The 23,620-nt window shown below is 45.6% G+C and overlaps 1 protein-coding gene across 1 annotated transcript in view; it reads left to right on the top strand.

Moving 5' to 3' along the window:
- The window catches only part of SNRNP48 (small nuclear ribonucleoprotein U11/U12 subunit 48), a 178,392-nt gene that overhangs the window by 57,359 nt on the left and 97,413 nt on the right, over nucleotides 1–23,620 (top strand). Inside the window, exon 2 of the mRNA XM_078688086.1 lies at nucleotides 19,195–19,305. Within this exon, the coding sequence (XP_078544212.1) occupies nucleotides 19,195–19,305 (111 nt within the window). The remainder of the gene's footprint in view (nucleotides 1–19,194; nucleotides 19,306–23,620) is intronic.

The raw sequence follows: 23,620 nt of genomic DNA, 5'->3' as shown, positions 1-23,620 counted from the left end.
CGCACTCCTCCCACACCCCCGCTCCGCCCCCTCCCCTGTCTGCCGTGTCGCATTTCTTCAGGGCACTTTCTCCACGGCCGCCAGGCCACATCAAAGGCTTCCCCAGCACTGCCCCACCCATCAATCACCATCCCACTGCCACCCCCCTCCCTCTCCATATGGTGCGCTCTGCCTCAGGCCTCTCTAACTCGGCCCCCTCCTCTGCCCGTCGTGTCGCATTTCTCCTCCCCCCTCCCCTTCTCTTCCTTACCTCCGTCTTGTTTATTTTAAACATTTGCACGACTTCAGTGTTTGCCTTCCTCTCGTCGCAATTTGTTTTGAACAGTAATTGCCGATGAAGTGCCTCAAATCAAGTTTGCTTTTCTCTTGTTTTTTTTTTATCACGTCTTTCCGCATCTCAGCTTGCTGCCCCCTCCCCTGCCCGCCGTGTCGCATTTCTTTTCTCCTCTTTGCCGCTCTCCCTGCTCCGCCCCCTGTACCCGCCCCCTCCCCACTCTCTCTCCCAGCACACCTCCCCCTCCAGCCCCCTCCCCTGCCCGCCGTGTCGCATTTCTTTTCTCCTCTCCTCATGTTTACAACATGGTATGTTTCCCCTATCAGTGCTGGGGGGGCTAGGGTGGCACCCCTGTGTCCCAAGTGTTCTCTGTCGGGAGCCTGCATGTTTCTCCCCACTCGGTGGCATGCACGGACTGCACGGATGCACCCAGCTCGCCTGCCTGCAGTGTGAGTGGAGGCCATTAATAATCCCGGGGCGTGCACCCATTGCACTCAGCGATGACTTCATTCCCAGGGCCACCCGGTCGATGGCAGATGCACGCACTGCATTTCAATGCGCACCACTGGAAGGCAGCCCTCGAGCATGAGCACACCCCGACCTGACCGCATGCAGACGCCAAACCCAACTACCCCCAAAGCAGAGAATGCACTCCCAATATCCACCGGCCACTTTTCCTTCTTACGTTATTATGCATACAACGGCGCATGTTCTGAATGTAGGTTTGCAGGATTGTTTCTGAGGCATGGTTAGCAGTGCATTATTTGTTGGAAATGTTGTGGCGGTTTCTGTCTGGTAACTTTGCATCCAACAACTTACTAATGCAATAGGTCTTGCATATGCGAGAGTTAAACCTATTGGTATTGTAATTGACAATGCCTTTTATTTACGTTTTAAAAACCAACACAAATAAAAGGCAGTGCCATTTACAATGCCAATGGCTCAAACTCTAACAACTGCGAGACCTATTGGCTATGCCAATGCTTGTTTTTCCTAGTATTGCCCTACATCCCTTCTGGAAACCCAGATATTCTAATGTATGTTGTTTACATACATGCGTTGCATTTCATAACGCCATGTAGTCCTCTTTCAGCCTGTTATGCCCTGCATTCAGGAACCCCGACACGTCATCCCATCACATGACGTGTTTAGCCACGCCCCTGCGGGACGTAGCCACGCCCATCCCGGAAGTGGCCGACATCTCTTATCCCAGATCGCAAGGCACGGCAGCAATAGCCGAGCAGAGGACGATGGCAGTAGGTTACATTCTGACCTTTTCACTCGCCAACTGTAAGTAGACCCGCTTTCTTTTCTGAGAACCCGACTCTGATCGGGAGAGGACGGCGCTTTTCACCTCGCTGAACCGGCTCACTTGGTACAGCTCACTGCTCATTACCCTTACATTCCGCCATTGCAGAATATGTTGCCCGTATGTGAAGAGCCTACGCCCTGCCCGATGAAGCACCTAAGAGCCCTTAATTAAGTAAGCCTTTACTCACGCCATGAATCCTATGTGTACTCTTAAGTGTTATATGTGTGTTAGTCATGTACGTCATTTCACGGTCCTGAACGCTACTCAACAATGATGCGCACTAATTGCGGCACAAGTTTCTTGTAGTCACTTCAAACAATAATTTCAGCGCACCATGGTGCATATATAGATATATATGCGATTAATAAGTATGCATGTAACAATGCACGCACCTATTGAGTGCGTCACCAAGATGGTATACGAACGCGATAAGGATAATGCACGCAGCAATGCACGCACCTATTGATCCATATAAGTGCCCAGCATTATCTAGTGTCACGTTTTTTCACCCGGAGGGCTACAAACAAACCTCTATGGCATGGTATTTCACAACACAGAGACACGCCACAACGTTACAGGAGAGTAAACATGATCATAACTCAGATTTTGTTTTCCTCCATTTTTCCCACAGGTCTCTTGTTTTTCAACTTTTTCCTGCCTGCTCACTTATTTAATTGAGCGCACACACCCCTAGCAATTTGCCAGCGGGTCCACAGGGGATCAGGATAGGGTGCGCCTTTTAGGTGGCCCACACCTTCCGTCTGCCTGTCTTTTGGTCCTGAGGAATACCGGGCACTCGCCCATTGGTAGAAACATGTCGACCAATTCACACCAACACATATAGAGATGACCTGGTCGTAACTTGCCTACCAGCATCTCGCCACTACCTATTTTTTAACATTGTTCAGTTGCTCTATAATAAAAATTATATTTTTGAGTTAAACCAGGACAATTTTTAACATAATTTTTTGCACTTACAGTCACAACCCGCTCCACTGTATTTCAGGTGTCGAAGCACACCCTGGTGACGCTAGGCCACCAGGGTGGACCCCGATGATGAAGCATGTCACCACTAGGCTGGTGAGTGAGGGGTTTTAAACAAAAGGATACACTTTTCCTTTATGCCAAAAGGTCTACCCTCCAGAGAATTTCTCTAAATTTTCTGTTGGGGATACTCCTTCTTTTGTTTCATAGAATGGTTTAACATTATACCATGCCACTAAGTCATCCCATTCTTGTGATGCCAAGAAGGTCATGTCGCTATCTAAAGAACACGAATCCCCATGTACCGAGTGTGGGGAGAAGTTTGCATGGTCGATTTTCATTTGCTGCTTCTCAGCTGCCGGAGTGTCGCCTTGGGTTGTCAGTTCCGTGTGTAGGTGGTTATTATATGCATAAGGTGGTGTGGTCTCCTAGTCCTTTTTGTCCAGTACGTGCTGATTGGACGGGGGGTATAGGGGAGTGATAGCTGGCCTCTTGTGGTGTTGGGACTATGATGCACCGGGAGCCCTTCTGGTTCTGAGTCCAGTTTACTCAGTATATCCATCTCGGGGGCTGGCTCCCTCCCTTGAGTTTATTTCCTGATTGCCTGCGCCTGTTGATGGAGTAGTTTGGCTGAAGTCTCCCATTGTTGGTTCTGGACTTTCAGCTACTTGTCCCCATTGTGCTCCAGCCCCAGTTGTGCTTCTTGTTTAAGCCAAGATCTCCATTTGAATTTGTAACGTATGTATTTCTGCAACTGTAGGATTTTATGTTTGAGGCAGAGCTGTTTGCGCCAACGGGGCGCAATGGGGATTGTAGGCCAGTTATAGAGTCGTTGGTTGAGTAGATTGCTTTACCTGGATCTTTTAAGAAGATAAATTTTGTGTAGATTTTTGGTTGATAGTCCTTTTTTATTTTCCTTGGTGGCTGACCTTCTATGTTAGGGAGAGGTGTGGCGCCGCGGCCAGGGCGACTGACGCTGGAATCTGGGGACCACGATTCGATCCCCGGCTCCGGCGGCAGGTTAGCCCAGCACCATGTGACTCTGGGCAATAGCTCGCTTAATCTTCCCGACGGCCCCCAGCGCCTAGAGACCCTTACGGGTGATTGTGCGCTTTACAAATGTGGACTTTACTTTTATGTTAATTAGATTGTGGGAATTTTTCCTATTGTCACATCTAGGCATGTATTTTGGCTCATTTGCGTTGCTTTGCTCGGTTGTCGATGTTGGACTTTGTCCTTTGCCTGTTGTCAGGCATTCATTTGGGCGGTTTTTTGTGTTATTGCGGTTACTTTTTTGTGAAATGGTGTTATTACTGTCCTTGGTACTGTTTACTCTCGGGTTGCCTTTTTCTGGGGTCAAATGGCTTGCAACAGCTTCACTCCTTCTTTTTTTTTTTTTTTTTTTTGTTTGTTTGTTTGGGCGGTGGCCTTGTAAAAGGACTTCTTTCTCTTCCGGATCTCATGGCGATCCCACTTGGACCCTTACCTGTCTCACTCCATGTGTCTGCTGCACTTCTGTTTTTGGGCGCGGCAACTATTCTCGATTGCACACCTCTTCCGCTTTGCCTCACTGCAACTTACTGCTGCTGCTTGCAGCTTCAATAGAGAAATGTCTGGGGTTGTTTGAGAGGGCTTAGGAACTGGCAGGCGAACGCTGGCGCTCAAGATACTGCAGTGCTGTGTTCGAGTGCTCGCAGCCCGGCACCAAAAGCTATCCACACAGAGCCCCACACACACACACACACACACAAAGCCCCACACACCGAGCCTCCCCACACACACACACACCCACCCGCACAGAGTCCCACCCACCCGCACAGAGTCCCACCCACCCGCACAGAGTCCCACCCACCCGCACAGAGTCCCACCCAGGGAGCAGGAGAACAAGTACAGCCAGGGTGCAGGGGAGCAAGCACAGCCAGGGGGCAGATCCATTAGCCGAAGAAGACCTCGCTGAGAATTAAAAGGGAATTGCATAACCTGGAGATTGCTGCGCTGTGCATCCACTCTCTCCCAGCCTGAAGGTATTTTTATGCAACAAATCATGTTTAGGTCTGACTTAACAGCGCTGCTGGTAACCTTAAGTGGTGCCCAGGTGGCAATACATCTGTTATGTAGAATAAGCATGGATATTCAGTGTCCCTTTTGTTAATTTGGGCTGAATGAGCAGGTGCACTGATTCCAACAGAGTGTGGTTGTGCATTTTACGGACTTGGGTGGTGAGATGCTGGCCTCAATGGTGATAATACGGATGTAAATATCAGGTGTTGGTATTGTTGTGTAGGTGGTACAAAAGGGGGTGGTGATGGACGGAGCATCTGAATCAATCAAACACTCACACCCAGTCAAAAGATCTGGGTTTAATCCATCACCGTTCTTTAGCCCACTCTGCCACCCCAGTTCAGACATGGCTATATGCAAATCAGTCTGACCCTGTGCCTCATGGGAACAGTCCAGCCCGAACTGCCAAGCCATGTCTTCCCTGGACTGGAAACAAGCTTCCGAGGACCGGTTTCTGGCATTCCAGCCGTCTTCAGCCCGGCTTGCTTGAATCCAGTGGCAAAGTGAGCAAGGGACTCACGTCTGCGCATACCCTGCCACACTTATGGCGGCCAAAAGCGGTACAAAAGGGGGTGAGTCCCTTGTTCACTTGGCCACTGGATTCAAGATAGCCTGGCTGATGAGGATTATGAATCCGAAACCGGTCCCAGGATGCTTGTTTCCGGTCCAGGGAAGACATGGCTTGGCAGTTCGGGCTGGACTGTTCCCATGAGGCACAGGGTCAGACTGATTTGCATATAGCCATGTCTGAACTGGGGTGGCTGAGTGAACTAAAGAATGGTGATGGATTAAACCCAGATCAGTTGACTGGGGGTGAGTGTTTGATTTGTTCAAACGCTCCGTCCATCATCCCCTTTTGTATCGCTTTGTTCGCCCTAAGTGTGGCAGGGTATGCTCAGACGTGAGTCCCTTGTTCACTTGGCCACTGGATTCAAGATAGCCTGGCTGATGAGGATTATGAATCCGAAACCGGTCCCAGGATGCTTGTTTCCGGTCCAGGGAAGACACGCTCCGTCCATCATCCCCTTTTGTATCGGTATTGTTGTGTATGCCTATGTCGCAGGGAGTGGCACCGACGCCGTAGTGGACTGCCAATCAGTTATAGGATGTTCGCATGCACGCAATGTTATGTTAGCAGAATTAGGGTGTGCGCTGATTCTCGTGGTACATAGTGGGTAGTTTGCGCGCCGAATTTTCGGAAATAGATTCCTTTTGTGTAATGTTGCAGGCGGCGAGTTGTGTGTGCACTGAGGCCATGAAGAATGCCTGAGCATTCTGGAGTGGACGCAGCGTTGTCGGTTCTGGTTGACTGAGACCGCGATCGCTGGGAGTGGGGCGGCACGTTTCCCTTCGCGGCGGTTTCGTGATGGTTTTCTTTACGAATGGTTAATGGGTGGCCAGCTGCCCTTTACGTTTTGTTGTCAGCGCCAGAGTTACAGGGACTCGCAGAGATTAAATTAGGGAGCGGTGCTTTGGATTAAACTAGCAGGGCAATGCAGGGACGGGGCTGGCCAGAGTGAAGCCTCGGGACAGGCAGGTTGTGTCCCAGGGTCGGGTGAACCTGATGAAGCAATAAAGGAGTGTTGTTGCTTTGTGTAGCCTCGGGACGGGCAGGTTGTGTCCCGGGGTCGGGAGAACCTGACGTCTCAATAGAGGAGAGTGGGTGCTTTGTTAGGTCTGTGTCCAGCAGACAGGGACTGGCTTTCCTGTAGTGCAGCCACCTAGTCTGTACACTGGTACACGTTATGTCATAAAATTGCCAAGATTTCCTCGCAGCTGCTTGCGTTTATTTGAAAGGCTGTAATTTCCTTTAAGTAGTAATTGAGGAACTATCTTGCGCCCGGGAATGTATGGGGACGGTACTCTGTCGTTGCGTGAATATTGATAGGCTGAACACTGGGTTCATGCTAATTGGTGATAACGATGGATGGCATCAGGAACTAGGCAGTTTGAGATAGGCATTTATTTATTTGCGATTTTATATAGCGCGAACATTACCCGATGGTGTCAAAGCGCTTTACATAAGAACCAGTTGCATTACATAAGGACTTTGGATTACATGAGTTTCATAAAAGGTACAAGGTACAGAGGGAGTCTTTCTTAAGGGTTCGTGAGTTTGTAGGGCATACGGCGTGGCTGGAGGCTATAGCTGTAGTCTGCGAATTTCAGCTGGAACGCTCAACATCGGCCGATTCTGGGCAAATCGCTTTTACCCCCAATTCTTGGTGTGCCCTCTGTAACGCTCAGGAGCTCGAGCGAGGCACTCTGATACCACATGGCTAACCGGTTGGGGGTAAAGTTGTGACGGTGTAGCTAGTGAGGAAATTAGACTGGTCACATTGTGGAGATCGTCGTGAACCCCGGGTTGGGTTTCAAGTTTTAGTAGTATTGTGACAGTAACTAGGGAGGAAATTAGTATGGTCACAGGGGGGAGATCGTAGTGAATCCGGGGTTGGGTTTCAAGTTTCGACAGGGTCGCGCAACATCCTGCAATCCTGGGCGACTTCCTTACTTCTTGCATTGTGTGCGTTCGTCAGTAACACACTGGGCGCTCATGTGAAGTGCTCTGATGCCCACATTAATAAGCGGGTTAGTTTACCAGATTTCGATCACATGGCTTAGTGAGGACATCGGATTTGGCACACCAAGGAATAGGGGTGAACCCCCCCTTGTGGGGTTAGAGTTCGTCAGGGACACTCAGCAGGTTGGAATTGGGCCTAAGCACTTGATAGTCACAAGGGTGGTCGGTCGGTAACGCACAGGGCGACCACAAGTGCTCCGATACTCTCCTTACCATTCAGTGGTTAGTTAATAATTCTGCCAAAGTGATTGGTGCCAAATTTAGCTGAAGACTTGTAGTGTGCTACGTGGCCCCGGTGCACGCTGCGAGGGGGATTGTTGGGGCAATTTGTATCTGAGGCTTGGGTGAGGGGGCGTCTCAGCTTCGGGATGGCATCTATAACACAAGGCATAAGGTTGCAGCAGGGGATGAGGATTGCTATGTAGTAAGGGCGTCAGGAACTTCGTGCGGAGGAGAACAGAGTAGATGGCGAAGGCAGACCAGGGAAGAGTGAACTGTTCTAGATGTACATTTTAGGGGGCTTACAAATACACTGCCCATGTTCAACCCTGGTTCCCCTCCCCTCGGCTGCACGACTCTTTCCTGTGGAGAGTGGTCAGGGGCTAGGGGTGGGGATACGGAATTTACGCAAGCATGCTTGCTGTGGGAGTACTCTGTGTTCCTTGCTTTCACGGGTAAGAGGCTCCTTTTATCATAGATGCATCGCGGAACCAGCCATCTGAGCTTCCGATCAAGCAGGCATCAGTGGAAGCTGAAGGTACGTTCCCCGCCTGCGATACAGTTCCTCTTTCCTCATACGACCGCTACTCCCACCCTCCTGATCAAGCATACCCCTGCAGGTGACCCTCTTGGCCATCCTTTGCTCACCATGGTCGCCAAGTCTGCCGCCCCTTGCTGTCTCTCTCTCGCCGCGGGCGGCGGTGTTGTGGTCCCGGGAATAGCCGCGGTCTCGGCTCGCAGCTCTCACCAACTCAGCTGCGGATCACCGGGAGCGGCATGAAAACTGAGGAAGGACAAACGCGTCATAGGCGCTCCCAGGGAGCCCGTTGCCGCAGAGCTAATAAGAGAGCTCGAGCGAGGCACTCTGATACCACATGGTTAACCGGTTGGGGTAATGTTGTGACGGTGTAGCTAGTGAGGAAATTAGTCTGGTCACAGGGGGGAGATCGTACTGAATCCCGGGTTGGGTTTCAAGTTTCGACAGGGTCGTGCAACATTCTGCAATCCTGGGCGACTTCCTTAATTCTTGCATTGTGTGCTAATAAGAGAGCAGCAAAAACAACAACAACAAAAAATGGCTGCCGCAAATCTGCGAAATTTTTGGAATCGGTGGCGTGTTTTTTGCTGATTGACGGATGACGTCACAGATAGAAAGAACGTAAAAAACACGCCCCCGAATCCGAAAAAGACGGGGCTTGAACCGAGTGACGCACCTCTCCTCCAATGGCTGGCCAGCATTTACTAGTCCAGCCAATGGAGAAGAGGGGCGGCTTCCAAGCCCCCTCTAAGAAACATAAAATCTTCGGCTCCGCCCACTGCTAGGCAGTGCGACGATCCTCGACCTAAAAGGAATGGGCGGTCCACTTGTTTAAGAGAGAGTTATCTTAATTTTGGTTAAAATGTTGTGCTTGATTTTGGAAGAGTTGTCGTCCAATGACTTTAGAAAAATGCCACTTACATTGACAAATACAAAAACAGTTGATGGATAGAATGCAGAACAATGTCATACATTCACCCCAGTACAGAGATCTGGGCTTAAATCCATTGTTTTGTTTGCTCACCATGCCCTTCAAGTTTGAACCCAGCCATATGCAAATTGGTTGTGACCCTGTGCCTCATGGGAACAGTCCAGCCCGAACTGCCAAGCCAGGTCCTCACTGGACTGGAAACAAGCATCCTACGACTGGTTTCGGGGTTTCACCCTCAGCCAGGATAACTTGATTCCCGTGGCATGGAGAGCACGGGACCCATGTCTGGACATACCCTTCCCACTCGGGGTGACAAATGCAAAAACAACAGTTGAGGGACAGAATGCAGAACAATGTCATACTTTCACCTCAGTACAGAGAGCTGGGCCTAAATCCATTGTTTGTTTTTCCTCGCCATTCCAGTTTGAACCGAGCCATATGCAAATCAGTCTTGACCCTGTGCCTCATGGGAACAGTACTGACCAAACTGCAAAGCAATGTCTTTCCTTGACCTGAAACAAGCATGGTGGGGTCGGTATCGGGGTAAACCCCCTCATCAGACTGGCTAGCTTGAATCCAGTTGCAAAATGAGCAAGGGACCCACGTCTGGGCATATCCTGTCAACTTAGGACAAACCGCAAATATCTCAGTCCCCTTTGTCACAGAGAACTGAACCCCATTCAAACAAGTAACATTTTCCTTTTTTTTCTTTACAATCACCAAGGTTTTATCCTCTGATAAGTATGGTAGTTGGTGAATAAAGAGAGAACATTAAGTGTCCCTAACAAAGAATACCTCGGGTCTCTTTCTTGGGTGCTGCTTACAAAATCTGAAAGTCTTGACATAACGTCCCTCAGGCCTCAATAGGACACTGTATTCATAACAGCCTTGTATGGTTCTGAATTTAAGGTGCTAATACTCGTGGAGTGTTTTTCAGAACAAATAAATGTTTCTTCCCAACTAACTTTCAATAGGTCTTGTGCTTCATTGGGACTGGAAAACCTATGTCTTTCCTTCCCACAATCTTGCAGTTGAGTGGGAAACCAAAGGTGGGTCCTCGCAGGCTGGCACTTTTTGAGAATTGTTTGGAGGTAAATGTTTCGCACTAGGGTTGCCAGGTTCAGAGCTGCAAATATGCATATTGTCTGACTTTTTCCTCTTAGATCCTTCTTCCCAGGTTTCTTGTAACATACTCCCTCTATGTAGTGCTGCTCTACTCATCTGTGACTGTGCTGGTTCCCATACCTCTCTCAGCAGAGCGTGAAGTAGGCCTGTGGTCTTGATCACTTTTTTGTTCTGCGATTTCAGCTTTTTATTCCATAAGGACTTTGAAACTGCACAGTGTATGAATTGTTCGGCTGTCATTGTTTTCTTGCAATGGCACGTCCATCTGCTTGAGCTTGTGGTCAATTCTCCCCATCTCGCAAACAGTGTCTGTTATGCAGCCCTTTATTGCCCGAAGGGCTACCTCCATAGAGACAGTTAGAGCCTCAATGAGCTTTCTCGATCTCTGCACCACTCTCAAAATAGACAGCAATCCCTATTGCTGAAGCTCTTCCGCCTCTGTTCTTTGCGATCCCCTTGACTGAGTCCCCCTGTTGACTGAGTCCCAAAAAGCATTTTAGACTTGTTACAGCCTTATTTTAGTTTTCTTAGGTCACATCCTCCGAGTTTGGTAAGTACTCCTCACTGCATCTCAAGATACAATCTCGTTGCGAAGGTCAGAAGGCAGGTACCAACTTACAGTGGCCCTTTACTAGTGCCCAGTTGCCATTGCCCACCTACATCTCCTACCACATTTGGTCACAAGGCCTATTCATCTCTAGCTTCCCTTTTGCCTTCTCAATTAGTTAATGTGTTCTGGTTTGAGGTACGTGTTCGCATAAATGTGATTTATTTGAATTCGTTTTGCATTGGAAGCGTCATAACTTGTGAACCTTCCTGATTTCATAGCAGTTTTCAGCTTTTGATTGCTTTCTCTAGTTGGTGTAATGGGACTAACACTGAAGGAACGTTATCAAATGTGTTGCACTGGTATACTCCCATGTTGTTGGTGGAATTAATGTGGTGGTGCTTTCTCCAGCCATGACAATCTATTGCACACAGTACACAAGAAAGTACTATGGGCTGGCTTGTAGAATTGCTTTGCAGTTTATTAAGAGCGTGCCCCAACATTGTTGTGGATGTATTGGCAGGGGTTTCTCAAGTGTAGTTCTTTCCCCGTTGCTTAAAAAAATATTACAACTATATATAATATTTGAACAGGTAGCCAGTGCATTTGCTCTTGTGCTGTGCATTTTCTCAACCTAAAATATACAAATTTTTATTTTGACATGAGAAAATGGGACCCCCATACATGTTTTAGGAGCATACATTGAAATAATTGACTTCTTTATCATGTCATCACTGTGCATTCATCCAAGGCTGTAATTCTACCGGTGCATATTTTACCACTGACCGACGAATATCTGTCCCACCGTGTTTGAGGTACATGGAGGTACTGAATTGCAGAGGATATTTTGGCAAAGAGGTAAATGATGTATCTGATAGCGACATCTAGCCTCAGATTTTTCACCGGAGAATTATCCCCAGGTATCAGACTGGATCTGGAAATGTTTTTATGAGCAGTACCCCTGTGTACCGGTAGGTATCACCCTACGTCTGTGTGGCATCGTGCAAGGCGGAAGTGGCATGCACAGTGCCTATACTGGCACCACCCCAGCACCCTGATGTCCGTTCTTCTTGCGGCAGTCGGTGCAGATCCGAAGAGAGTTACACCCATTAATTCTCCGACTGGTCTTATTAGACTTTTTAACTTTCTCCTGGTGTGGCGGGGATGTCCACTAGGAAAGCGGTCTTCAAGCCACTTGGTGCCTGTCACTGACAGATGTTGGCGGCCGACCCGCATCTTGTTAGCCTGGGACCGAAAGCGCAACCACGTAGCTAAGACCTGCGTTGACTTCCACGCCGTGCATCCCAAGACCTTAAGAGCTAGTCCCCTAAGCTCCTTGCCGCTCGACCTGCAACGCCGCAGCAGTCTCAATCCAGTTTGAGAGTGAGGTCCCCGGAACGGTCACAGAGGCCTTGATCTTAGTTGATGAATCTGCGCCCGTCATACCACATCGACCTTCCCCAGATGTCAGCGCCCTCTGGCTCCGCCGTCCCCATTCTCATATCCCTGACTGTGACACTGAGCCAGAGGCCGTCGCACAAGGCCTACTGCGCACACAACACAAGTCACCACAGTACAATCGACCCACACACTCAGGAGTGGGGTACAAATAATCTAATTGTCTATTTAATTTTCAACTATGTCACTGTGTATGTGTTATGTTCTGTAACCTCTGTCACAAAGCACTCGTACATACCAATTTGCAACACGAAAGATCATTATGTGCAATCGCAACGTTGGCATTCCATACAAATTTAATCGAAATGGGTCCGGAATTCTTTTAGACACATCATGTAATTTTTTTATATCCTTGAATTGTGAAACTTTATTTACAGGGTTTGTTTTTCATTTCTGGCATATGTTGCAGCATATAGATGAACCTGTTTAATTTCTGGTGTTAAGCAGCTATAGATGTCAATCCGCAACAAGAACGAAGACCAGTGTACATAATTACAATGTTTGTATTTCATGCAAATCTGATAAAAAGTGGTCAGTAACTCTATTAACGCATTTTGTAATGCTGTTTCTATTACTTGAATTTCACAACTATATCACTTGAGCAGGCACCAAACACAACCAACATGGGGGGGGACACCCCCACCCCCTCAGTCTTTCTTAGTTATCTTTTTTTTGGCGCACGGGGATGCATAATGAGCACGTATAATACCACGTCACTTACGGGCAGTTTCAGGTGCTAGCAGCACTGCACATGCTTATCACGAAGGACATCGTTAATTAGGCACTTACTTTCAGGTCAGCGGAACGGGTGCAGTTACTAATTTCTAATCTAGTGCGTTATTTTTTTTACATGAGGTTCAGCGATTTAACTACAGAGGGAAGGCTGATCTGGTGAAGTCCGGGATATGTTGGAGAATGCCTTTAAAGAGGTCAGAGTTCACATCTTTCGTGTAGACCTTGGTAGAGGGGCGCACACTCGGCGGTTTGCACAATGGCTGTAATAGTCACTGCCTTTCATAGTTGCATTGGTTCGGTTATTTACACGGTGCTTTACTTTTCTTATCCTTGCCACCTCTTGCAGCATGTTGGGAGATTGAGTTCTTCAGCACACTTGGCACATTGGCCAATTATCCAGAAATACCGTTTGATTTATGTGAGGTCACGTCATTAACACATTTATGAGCATTTTGGAAGCACAAGTTCTTTCTCATATTTGACACACTCACGTACACTGGCAGTAAAGTTGATCACCACATCCTCTACAATTTTCCATACATTTTATCTCCAGCTCTATAACTATTTTCACCTGTCAAATGTCGCACTCCATATGAGGAATTTGTAAAATATGTAATCATGGGCAGTGGGGTATCCCATGGGCAGTGGGGTATCTACTCCTGTAGATGGAGGCTTTATTGTTACGGCTAGGGAGGAAGTTCCCACTCAGGACAGCACTATTCCAGCCCCCTTGATAGTGGATGTGGCTACTCAGGCCGCCCTGGATATACCTAGGCTGCCCCCTTCCACTGTTAAATCTTGTCCTGGAACATAGCGGGCTTAAAGAAAAACTTGCCCGACCCGGAATGGAACACTTTTTTAGAAGATTTCCATATCTGTATGTTCCAGGAAACCTGGTGTGTAGAGCCAGAACATAAGCAGGGTTATTCCACATTTTTTGTCCCTGCAACTCAGTTTGGGAGAGGGCGCCCATCGGGTGGTCTACTTATTTGGATTAGGTTAGACTTGAATTGTGAGGTTACTGTTAATTACGTCCCCTGTAATGACATTCTCCATCTAACTGTTAAAAGGCAGTCTGCCAGGAATGTTTTTGAACTTTTCTGTATTTATGCCAGGGGGCTCCCAGGGGGCCAATCATCTCCAATACTGGAGTTGTTAGATAGCAGTCTTTCAGCACTCCCTTCTAAATCATCAGTATTAGTGGGAGGTGATTTTAATTGTACATTTGAGCCTCTCGATGAGGATGAATTCTTGGGCCCTTTTATGAAACAAGGAAACCAGTTAATTCCATCCCTATCTTTGGCTCCAATCAAGAAGTGGTCGGCTCGAGCCATTCAGTTGAATGCCCTGGTGTCCACTTACGACCTATGGGCCTTAAATGGCCGTACCACATCTGATCGTATGGGCGCTATGACCTTTAATCGAATAGGCTGCCCATCACGGATTGACTACATCCTTTTGGATGTATGGTCATGGGCCAATCTAATTGATATGGAGGTCAGCCAGAGGGTTGATAGTGATCATAATCCCCTCTGCATGGGTATGTTTTGGGGAAACAATACTGGTGAAGAGGTTCAAAATGAGCTGATTACTAAAGAACTAGTCCCCTCTAACTGCAATCGCAGGATTAAGTGGAATGTGGTTCGTTGTAATGAAGGGACACTCGAGAATATTAGGGCTTTAGTTTCAGCTGCTTCATCTGTCCTGGCACCAGTGAAGCAAACTGTACTCCAGCTTCAGGGGCCGGTGTTGGCAACCGCGTATAAAGACCTGATATGGGAGATTAGTATGTTTTTTCATTAAAAAAAATCAAGGGTGGTGAACTGACTAAATGTATGCAAAAAAAGGGGAACCCTTGGTATACTGCCTCATGTAGAGGGAAAAGGAAAGCAATTTCATTAGCTATCAAAAATAAGGATGCCTCAGCTGCTAGATTAGCTAGAAATGAGTATCGCATTAGTATTGCGAAAGCCAAAAAGGATTGGGAAGAGGATCATTGGCAGGCTCTAAAGGAAGCGGCCCATGGGAAAAATGCTACTGCATTTTGGAAATTGATAAACCTCTTAGACAGACGAGGCGCTGAGCCAATTCCAAACCATATTACTGAGTCCCAGTGGCATTCCCACTTCTCGAAATTATATGGCGTAGACTCCTTGGAAGTGGATCTAGCGTCGACTATAATTGGCACGGACTGTTTTGTCCATCGGAATGATGGCTTTACAGAGGTATTCTTCACGTCCCGTGAGGTACAGGAGGCCATTCTTAAAATAAAATCGGGCAAGGCACCTGGCCCGGACGGAATCCCGGGTGACTTACTGTTGTCTAACCCACTGGTTTGGGCTGATTTTATTGTAAATGTTTTGAACCTCATCCAGTTGGGCCAGCAAGTACCGGACTCATGGAAGGGCGCTGAAGTTGTCACTGTTTTTAAAAAGGGTGAGAGAGAGGACCCTGCCAACTACAGACCGATTAGTTTAATTGATGTCATCCAAAAAGTAGTTGGTAGGGTAATTGTAAATAGGATTGAGGGTTGGCTTATGGAAGAAAACATTTTGTCCCATTTTCAGGCTGGATTCAGAAGTAATGTAGGGGCCATTGATCAAGTTTTTAGATTTTGTGCAGTTTTTTGGAAAACTGTGTCAATAACCAGAGGGAGCCTTTATCTGGCTTTTATTGATCTTAAAACTGCTTTTGATGTAATACCCCGTGTTAAACTTTGGAATGTCCTATTGGATATGGGTTTCCCACTCTATTTGTTAAATCTTATCATCAAACTCCATGAGGATACTTATGCGAAGATACGCTGGGGGACACAGGGGCAACTCACTAAGAGTATACCCGTTAATAGAGGGGTGCGACAGGGGTGCGTGATGGCCCCCACTTTATTCTCCCTCTTTATAAATGGGGTGGTGAAACATCTGCAAGAGATACCAGCCGACGCTCCTGTTATGGCTGGGGAGAAAATGCCATCGCTCCTCTTTGCCGATGACACCCTGCTCTTATCTAAAACCCCCACAGGTCTTCAAACCCTTCTTGATCAGTTTAGTATTTTTTGTCAGGAACGGGGTCTCACAATAAACACAACTAAAACTAAACTAATGGTTATGACCGCCAAGAGGAAATATAGGAATATCCATTTGACCTTGAATGGATCTCCCTTGGAGGTGGTCAAAGAGTTTGATTACCTTGGTGTTAGGATTAATAATCAATTGAAATGGGAACCCCATATATATAAAATGCTTTTAAATCATAAAAGGGTTTCTGGTACTATTTTAAAAAACCAACGTCTCTCTGTGAGTAGGCCAGTTGCCCCTGCCTTATCTGTTTATGAGGGTAAAGCAATTGCCTCAGCTGTATATGGCTCGGAACTGTGGGGCAATGAGAATACCAATGACCACGTTCGATCAGAGAATAAGTTTATGAGGGACCTGGTATCACTCCCATCCTCTACACCACTTAAACCGTTATTCTTAGACCTGGGTAGAAAATCTATTCGGGATATCCTCCAGCTCCGTCCTCTCTTATACTGGGTCCGTTTGAGGAGGACCCCAGAGTTAGCTAACTATGCCTTGGTTTTAGATGAAATGCTAAAATTAAATACTTCAGGCCAAATTAAGTGGCTAAATGCCCTAAAACACCTTGTTACAAGTGTGGGTCTAAGAGACGCTTGGGTATCCCAATTACCTCCACCAAAACAAGTGGTGAAAAAATTATATTGGGATTGGATAGAGGCCAGGGCACTACAAAACCCAAACTGGGGTCATTTGACCGAGACTTTTTTGACCCATAAATCCACCTTAAAATTGGAGCCGTTTTTGGATTTTATACAAATACCTCGGGAAAGGACCTTATATCTTAAATTTAGACATGGAACATTGCCCCTCAAAACTTTTACATCTAAATGGAATAATAGGAGGGAAGAGGATATAAAATGTCCAGGGTGTGCAAATCCCGAAGAATCATTGGGCCACTTTTTCTTTGCCTGTAAGGCATATACCCTACCTAGGAAGAAATGGTTAAAACCAGCACTAAAGAATCTTGGTGTTAGAGATCATAAATCAGCTTTACGTATTCTTATTTCCAATACCACTTCCATGGTTATTATTTGTGGGGTTGCAAAGTTTTTATCTTGTGCATGGATCATTAGGACTAAGATTTTAAAAAATGTTCATCAAGTCAATTCTTCCACATAATTCTTATATGTATTTTTTGTAAATAATGAACTGTTTTTTATATTTGTGTGTACTATATGTTTGTACTTTTTATGATACATGTGTCGAATAAAAGTATAATGACTTGACTTGTAATCATTTCCTGTGTTTAGTTTAGACCTGAAATGCATTGGGTTGGATTGAATTGTCATTCACAAGAGAATATTGTGACCTTCATTTTTGGAAGACTTACGTCAAGAAGTCGCCACTAAAAAAGAAATACCTGGATAAAAGAATTGATTCATCCAGTTTCTTTGTGTTACATTTAGTCTGTTAAATTGTATTTGGTAAATTTTATATATGTTTGATAAGACCGGACTTGCCGTCAGCCCCCTCGTGCACAAGAGTGCATGCAGTATCTAGAACATAGTTTCTAGGAATTTGGAGAGTATTCATATGTGCACACAAAGTTCAATCGAAACGTAAGAACAAATATTAAGCTTCAGTTAATAACCAGAATCTCGAGTGCAACACAACCCATTTCAATCATCAGAGATTTACCTAACAGATTCCTCACCCACCAATCCTCCCTGCTCTGCAGACAGATTTCTAGGGTCAAGTCTGTTCCCCTTCAGGGCCCTATCTTGGTCAGTGTTCTTCGTAGTTTTGCTCTCCTGGTATGAAAAGAAACTTTCAGAGCGATGAGGTGGGACCTATATAGGCACTGTACATGTCACTTCTGACGTGGACTCCGCCATGCAGAGCCGAACGATGCCACCTACTGATGCGCAGGGTACTGTTCACAAAAACATTTCCGTATTTAATCTGATCCCTGGGGATAATTATATGGTAAACAATCTATGGCTAGATAGTCTTTACCAAGTTAAGGCATTACCAAAGGTAAGAAACTGGTTGAACAGACAGAGATCACTGCGTTGTTAATGACCGAATACCTAAATGTACTGATCAATATACACAGGCTAACAGATGAACTGAGGGCCTTCGCATTAAGGGGACATTAAACCTTCACGCATATTTCTGTCCTTTTTTCTTTCCGACTGATTGTCTTCTGTCTCTCCATCTGTACCTTTCTGTGTGCTGTCTCATCACATCTGTATTGTGTGGAATTGTATGTGTGCCAAAATATATGTTGAGTTTGTGGATCACTTTGTGTTGATTTGCAAACATGTGTACCTGGCTCTTAGCAGCTTTCTCTGGCCTCTCTAATGGTCTACAATTTATAACTCTGCATTAAGCCACTATTCCCCTAACAGGTTTTTCCAATTATCCACTCTCCCTGACCCCTTGTAATTTAAACCCCCTATGCTATCCTGCTTCTTTGTCTCTCTCCGTCATTCTGTTTTTGCCCATTCGATGGCTCCCTTCTTGTTAGCTCGCTTGCTCCTTCCGTTCTCATTAGCTCTTACTCCTTTCCACTCTCCCTTTCGAGCTACAACTTTGAGATAGCAGGTTAAAGCAGTATAGATTGCTATTCATGCAACCAACATCTTATACTTCTTGTTATGTTTGTATAGGAGACAGCGTGTCATGTGGGCAGCTGTGAATGTTTATCTGTGTGCGCATTGATATTCATGTGTGTTACTCAGTTCCCATAGTTTTACATTTATGTCTTGACTGTATAGGTGGACGTTGCTTGTGTGTCTGCATGTACATTAAATAGTGAAACCCATGGGTTATGTCAAGGCTTGCATACCGGCAAAGGTGTGTTTAGCTAAGGTGAATAGTTAACATTTAGTTAGTACATTCCCTTACTCAGCTCGTGCTTTAATTTCAAATTTTGTTTTTTATACCATACTACTGTTTGTATGATTTATTTTTTTAAGATCCAGTTTGCTGGTTTCTCTTAGCTTTGAGATAAACCCTTGTGTAGTGGTTATGTGGAGGGGCGTAACTTTACTCTCTAACCTCAATTGCCATATCCATAGCTTCTTGCATATATCCTCATGCCTCCATTTTCCTAAACTAGGTAGGATGTGAACCGTGTGTGATTTCAGCACTTTTGAAGAGTTTAATAAAAAAACATTGTGACTTTTTGCTTTCATTGATGTTGAGACTATTATTGAAATGTGTTTTAATTAGTCGGTATCGAAGGGCAGCCTGCTTTCTTACATGCAGCCCTTTCCCTAATGGTGAAGAAATTAGCATACTGAATGAGCTTGTTGGCCTATCTGCAGCTCTTTGTCACATCAGAACTTCACTTTTCAAAACCTATGGAATGCTTTTCATCACAGACTAATTTTTTTCTGTTTGTTGTCAGAGTGGTTCATCGCTGTGTCCTTTTGATGGGAATCACCGGATGCCTATGTCTTCTCTGCAGAAACATGTTTCAACTTGTAGACTGAGGAAACTGGGCTATTCCAAGGAAGAGGTATGTTTAAGTGTGTACATCATTGTTGTTTTTTTTTTCTTCTTAATAATCACATTTTTTAGATTCCCGAATGAGGCTCTGGCTCCTTGGGCCTATTTCACTAATGTTTATTTACTACACACGGGGGTCTGGAGGGAAAAGGGAACGCAACCCTGCTCCCTAATTTCTATAGAAATACACTAAAGTATTATCTATCTAATGTTATCTCTTGGAGAATTTTTTTTGTTTTAGGACGAGAATCCTCACTTCGGTGACCTGCTTCATCATAAAGTTCCCGCCTCACACCTGAACTGCAGTGTGCCTGATGTGGGCTACAACTCTCAAGAGTGGTGCAGAGGTGTTTTGTGTTTTAGGTCAACATGTTTCTACCATTGGAGGACTGCAGCCGCGGTTCAGGGGCAGTTGTCAGGACCAAAAAATGTCAATCTGCAATCAATTATGTGAAACAGCCATATACCTGCCTTGTCTTAGTAAGCCAGTAGAGCCAGAAAAAATGGCCCACAGTGTCGCAATCACGGGGTCCACTTCTGCAAAACAAAAAAGGTTAAAAGCATTCAGACCTCTGACAACAGGGTGAGAATCTGTAACAATGACTTTGTGTAGATCTGTTTGAGAGGAGTGAATCAAGCAACCACCACCCCAATCCACACTAGGGTTTAGATGAGTGAGGGTTATTTCTCACCTGTAATCAATAATGTACTACTCGCACTCAAGCCTCAAAGGCTGTCTTTCATTCAGGCCTGTATGGTACAAATACATTTTGATTAAGAAAAAGGCAGGTATACAAAATGATAGAATCATGTAGTCTGTGAGTTATGCATTCTGCACTTGTACCGGAGTCTCTCTAGTGCTGCACATATGGAGATTTTATAATGCCTGTCATCCGACGTTTTTCTAAAAATAGGGTGCGAAATACAAGGCCTAGAAGCGTTCAGTAATTAGTGAGAACGTTACTGTCTGTAGCGACATAACTCTGTTTGGGCCATGGCCTACACCTAGTCAGAATCATGTGCCATGATTAGTGTAGGGTGCACTAGCACTCATCCATGAGGAAAAGGGAACTGCAAACTCTAACTGTAAACCACCTCTCTGGTATTCAAACCATAGCGTAATGGAGTTCATTCTGACTGGGATTATTTAAGGAGGGAATGCAGCACATACGCCCAACCCTGTGCGAATACATATATGTATAGCAACGGAGTATACTGTACTCTCAGAATTGCAGCAACATACCATAGAGCAATGACATTGCCAAGCCAATCAATTTCAAAACTTTATTTCGATTTCGTATAGAAACCATAAAAGTAAACATAACAAAATTTGTAAAATCAAATAAAATTAATCAAACATTATACATATTTACATACTTTTCTGAAAAACCGAATGTCATCAATATCTATTTCGAATCACCAGAGCTGATCTGATAAAATTTAAGACGGCATTACAAATATGTACAGTTGACAGGGACAACAAACAATCATACGCTTCTTTATAATAACGTGTATGAAATGATGCCAATAAAGGTTTAAGGAAAACATTTCTTGGAACTTTATACAAAGTACAAAAAAACAAAAGATGGAGAGTATTTTGAGAAACCTTGTTGTTACAGGGGCAGTTGGGTAGCTTTTCCCACCATCCCCCCTGTTTAGGAAAAGCGAACAAAAAATGTAGGGTACCAAGGCGAAATCTTGTTAAATAAAAGCGCCATTGTGTGTTCATGATATATGACAAGTAAAACTGGCGAGCTGGTTTTCCTTGTACGCTCAGTAGATGGTCATTTGTCCTAAGAGAACCCAAGCTAGATTTAAAGGCTTTCTTAATAATCTCCTTGGTATCCCTGCCAAGTAGTTCTGGGTTTGTATACATTTTTCCTAGACCTATCTTAAAAAAAGGTCTCTTTAACATATCGTAGCCACGGGATTTGGGTATAATAATCAAGTTTTTGACAATCTTGGATAATATCTTTTGTTAATTTCAAATTTTCTGATTGCCAAACCTTTGCCCATAATATCAGTGGGGCGACGTGAATAATGTCACTTATGAACTCAATACCAACTTCCTCATGGCAAAATATATTAGACGTACTCAATGGCACACATAACAAACGCTTAACAAACTTATTCTCCACAATTTGTATTTTTTCGCATTTATCCGAACCCCACACCCCTGAACCATAGGTCAAAACGGAAACACACTTGGCCTTATATAATGCTATAATTTCCGCAACACGCCGCTGGCCCAATTTACTAGAAAAGCGGAAAAGAGCTTCGATTAACTGGGCAACCTTCTGAACCCGTGCTGTTAATAATGGTTCCCAACTTAATTTTTTATTAAAGAGGTTACCCAGATAACAGAAGTTATCCACCTTCTCAATGTTAGCATTCTTTACCATATATTTCCGTGTCTTCACATTTTTTGGACCACAAGTCATGGCAAAAGATTTAGTAAAATTAACACCTAAATCTAAATTGCCCATGAAGATATCAAAAGCATTCAGAGAAATCTGCATGCTATTTGGGGTAAGTGTCATTAAAACAGTGTCATCAGCATAAGACAACATTGGGATTCTTTTTCCGTTTATTTTTGGAAAATCAGCAGATGTCTCTAACAAAAAACCCTCCAAACCATTTGTATAAATCAAGAATAAAAAAGGTGCTAAAATGCATCCTTGTCGGACGCCTTCAGTAGATAAAATTGGTTGTGATTTTTCCCCACCACGGCCATATCTGACCCTTACCATTGTAGCGGTGTGCAGCCTGCGGAGCAGGGTGACCAAAGGTTCTTCAAAACCCATGGAGGCCATCATGCGCCATAATTTTTCCCTGCACACTGTATCGAAGGCGCTGCCAAGCCATACCCACGTACCTGGAAGTCCGCTGTATGAACCCTACTGCCAGCAAGTATGGCAAGCGTGTATGTTATTACGAGGCCGGTTAATGGCTGTTTGGCATAATTGATTGTAGAGTGACATTATAGTTTTTTGGTCCTGACAAATGCCCTTGAACCCGGCTCGGGTCCCCAAAGGGCAGAAACATGTTGACCATGACTCTACAGAGTGGTTCTGTCGGGTAGCGAAAAATTGCTTTAAAGAATGGCTAGCTCAGCTCAATCTACATGTAAAGTAAACCCTCTCAAAACAATCCAATCAAAAAATAAAGTCTTTATATTAACAGAAAATCACGATACACAGAAATTACTTCATTCTGTGTTGGCACAAGTTTCAATAAATGGTAAAATCATTACAAAAAACATGTGGTGAGCGTGACTGTTGGTGAACAAAGTGATCAGTGCATTCAATCCAGTGACACATATATACAATATATACAGTGGGAAGGGGGAAGAAAAAGGGGGCCAGTAATGTTAAATTCGTCCTCCAAGGGGTAATTGTACAAGCTCCTGGAGTTATCTTGACCGGTGGTGAGCGTCGACGTTTCGACCCTAGAGCGCCCCAGTTGGTGGTCGCGGCGGGTCTTTATCAGTACTCGCGCACTGATGAACAGCCTCACTCCGCGTTTCCCACTTTCAAGGGGTTGGACCTTTTGGCCACCCACCAGGCAGTGATATTTCGACCTGCCTTTCATACTGTCCCTGTCTTGATAAAGACCCGCCGCGACCACCAACTGGGGCCCTCTAGGGTCGAAACGTCGACGCTCACCACCGGTCAAGATAACTCCAGGAGCTTGTACAATTACCCCTTGTCTCCTTGGAGGACGAATTTAACATACTGGCCCTCTTTTTCTTCCCCCTTCCCACTGTATATATTGTATATATGTGTCACTGGATTAAATGCACTGATCACTTTGTTCACCAACAGTCACGCTCACCACATGTTTAGGTCTCGCTAGACGTAAGCAAAAGCGAAGCTTTTGCTTGCTGTCTATGCGAGACAACTATAGTAGTTACTTTTCGGGGAATGAGGACAGCAAAGTGCCACGCGCATTTGCAGGCCGAGATTCGACCTCGTGAGTGCGCACGTCGTCACTCACGCATGCGCACAAAGAAAGCCATACACACACTGCATATACACACACGCACCCCCCCTTAAACATACACACGCGCACACAGACAGACAGACAGACGCACGCACAAACACACTCAAACAGACACACACACACGCGTACACCCCACCCCCACTCACCCCTCCTCTCACTCAACTTACCTGTTCTGGCGGTGCACGGCGGCGGCTCCTTCTCCCGGGTGGCGGTAGCGCTTTGCGGGGCTCTCTCACCACATGAGAGCCCCGCCTTCCCCATGCGCCCGCCTGCTCTTCACCCGGTCCCCCATCTCGGGACCGGGACTCAATGCGGAGCCTTCG

Source organism: Lissotriton helveticus, chromosome 4_1 (assembly GCF_964261635.1).
Source record: "Lissotriton helveticus chromosome 4_1, aLisHel1.1, whole genome shotgun sequence".
NCBI classification, from domain to species: Eukaryota; Metazoa; Chordata; class Amphibia; order Caudata; family Salamandridae; genus Lissotriton; species Lissotriton helveticus.
This window is presented reverse-complemented; position numbering and strand designations above follow the sequence as displayed.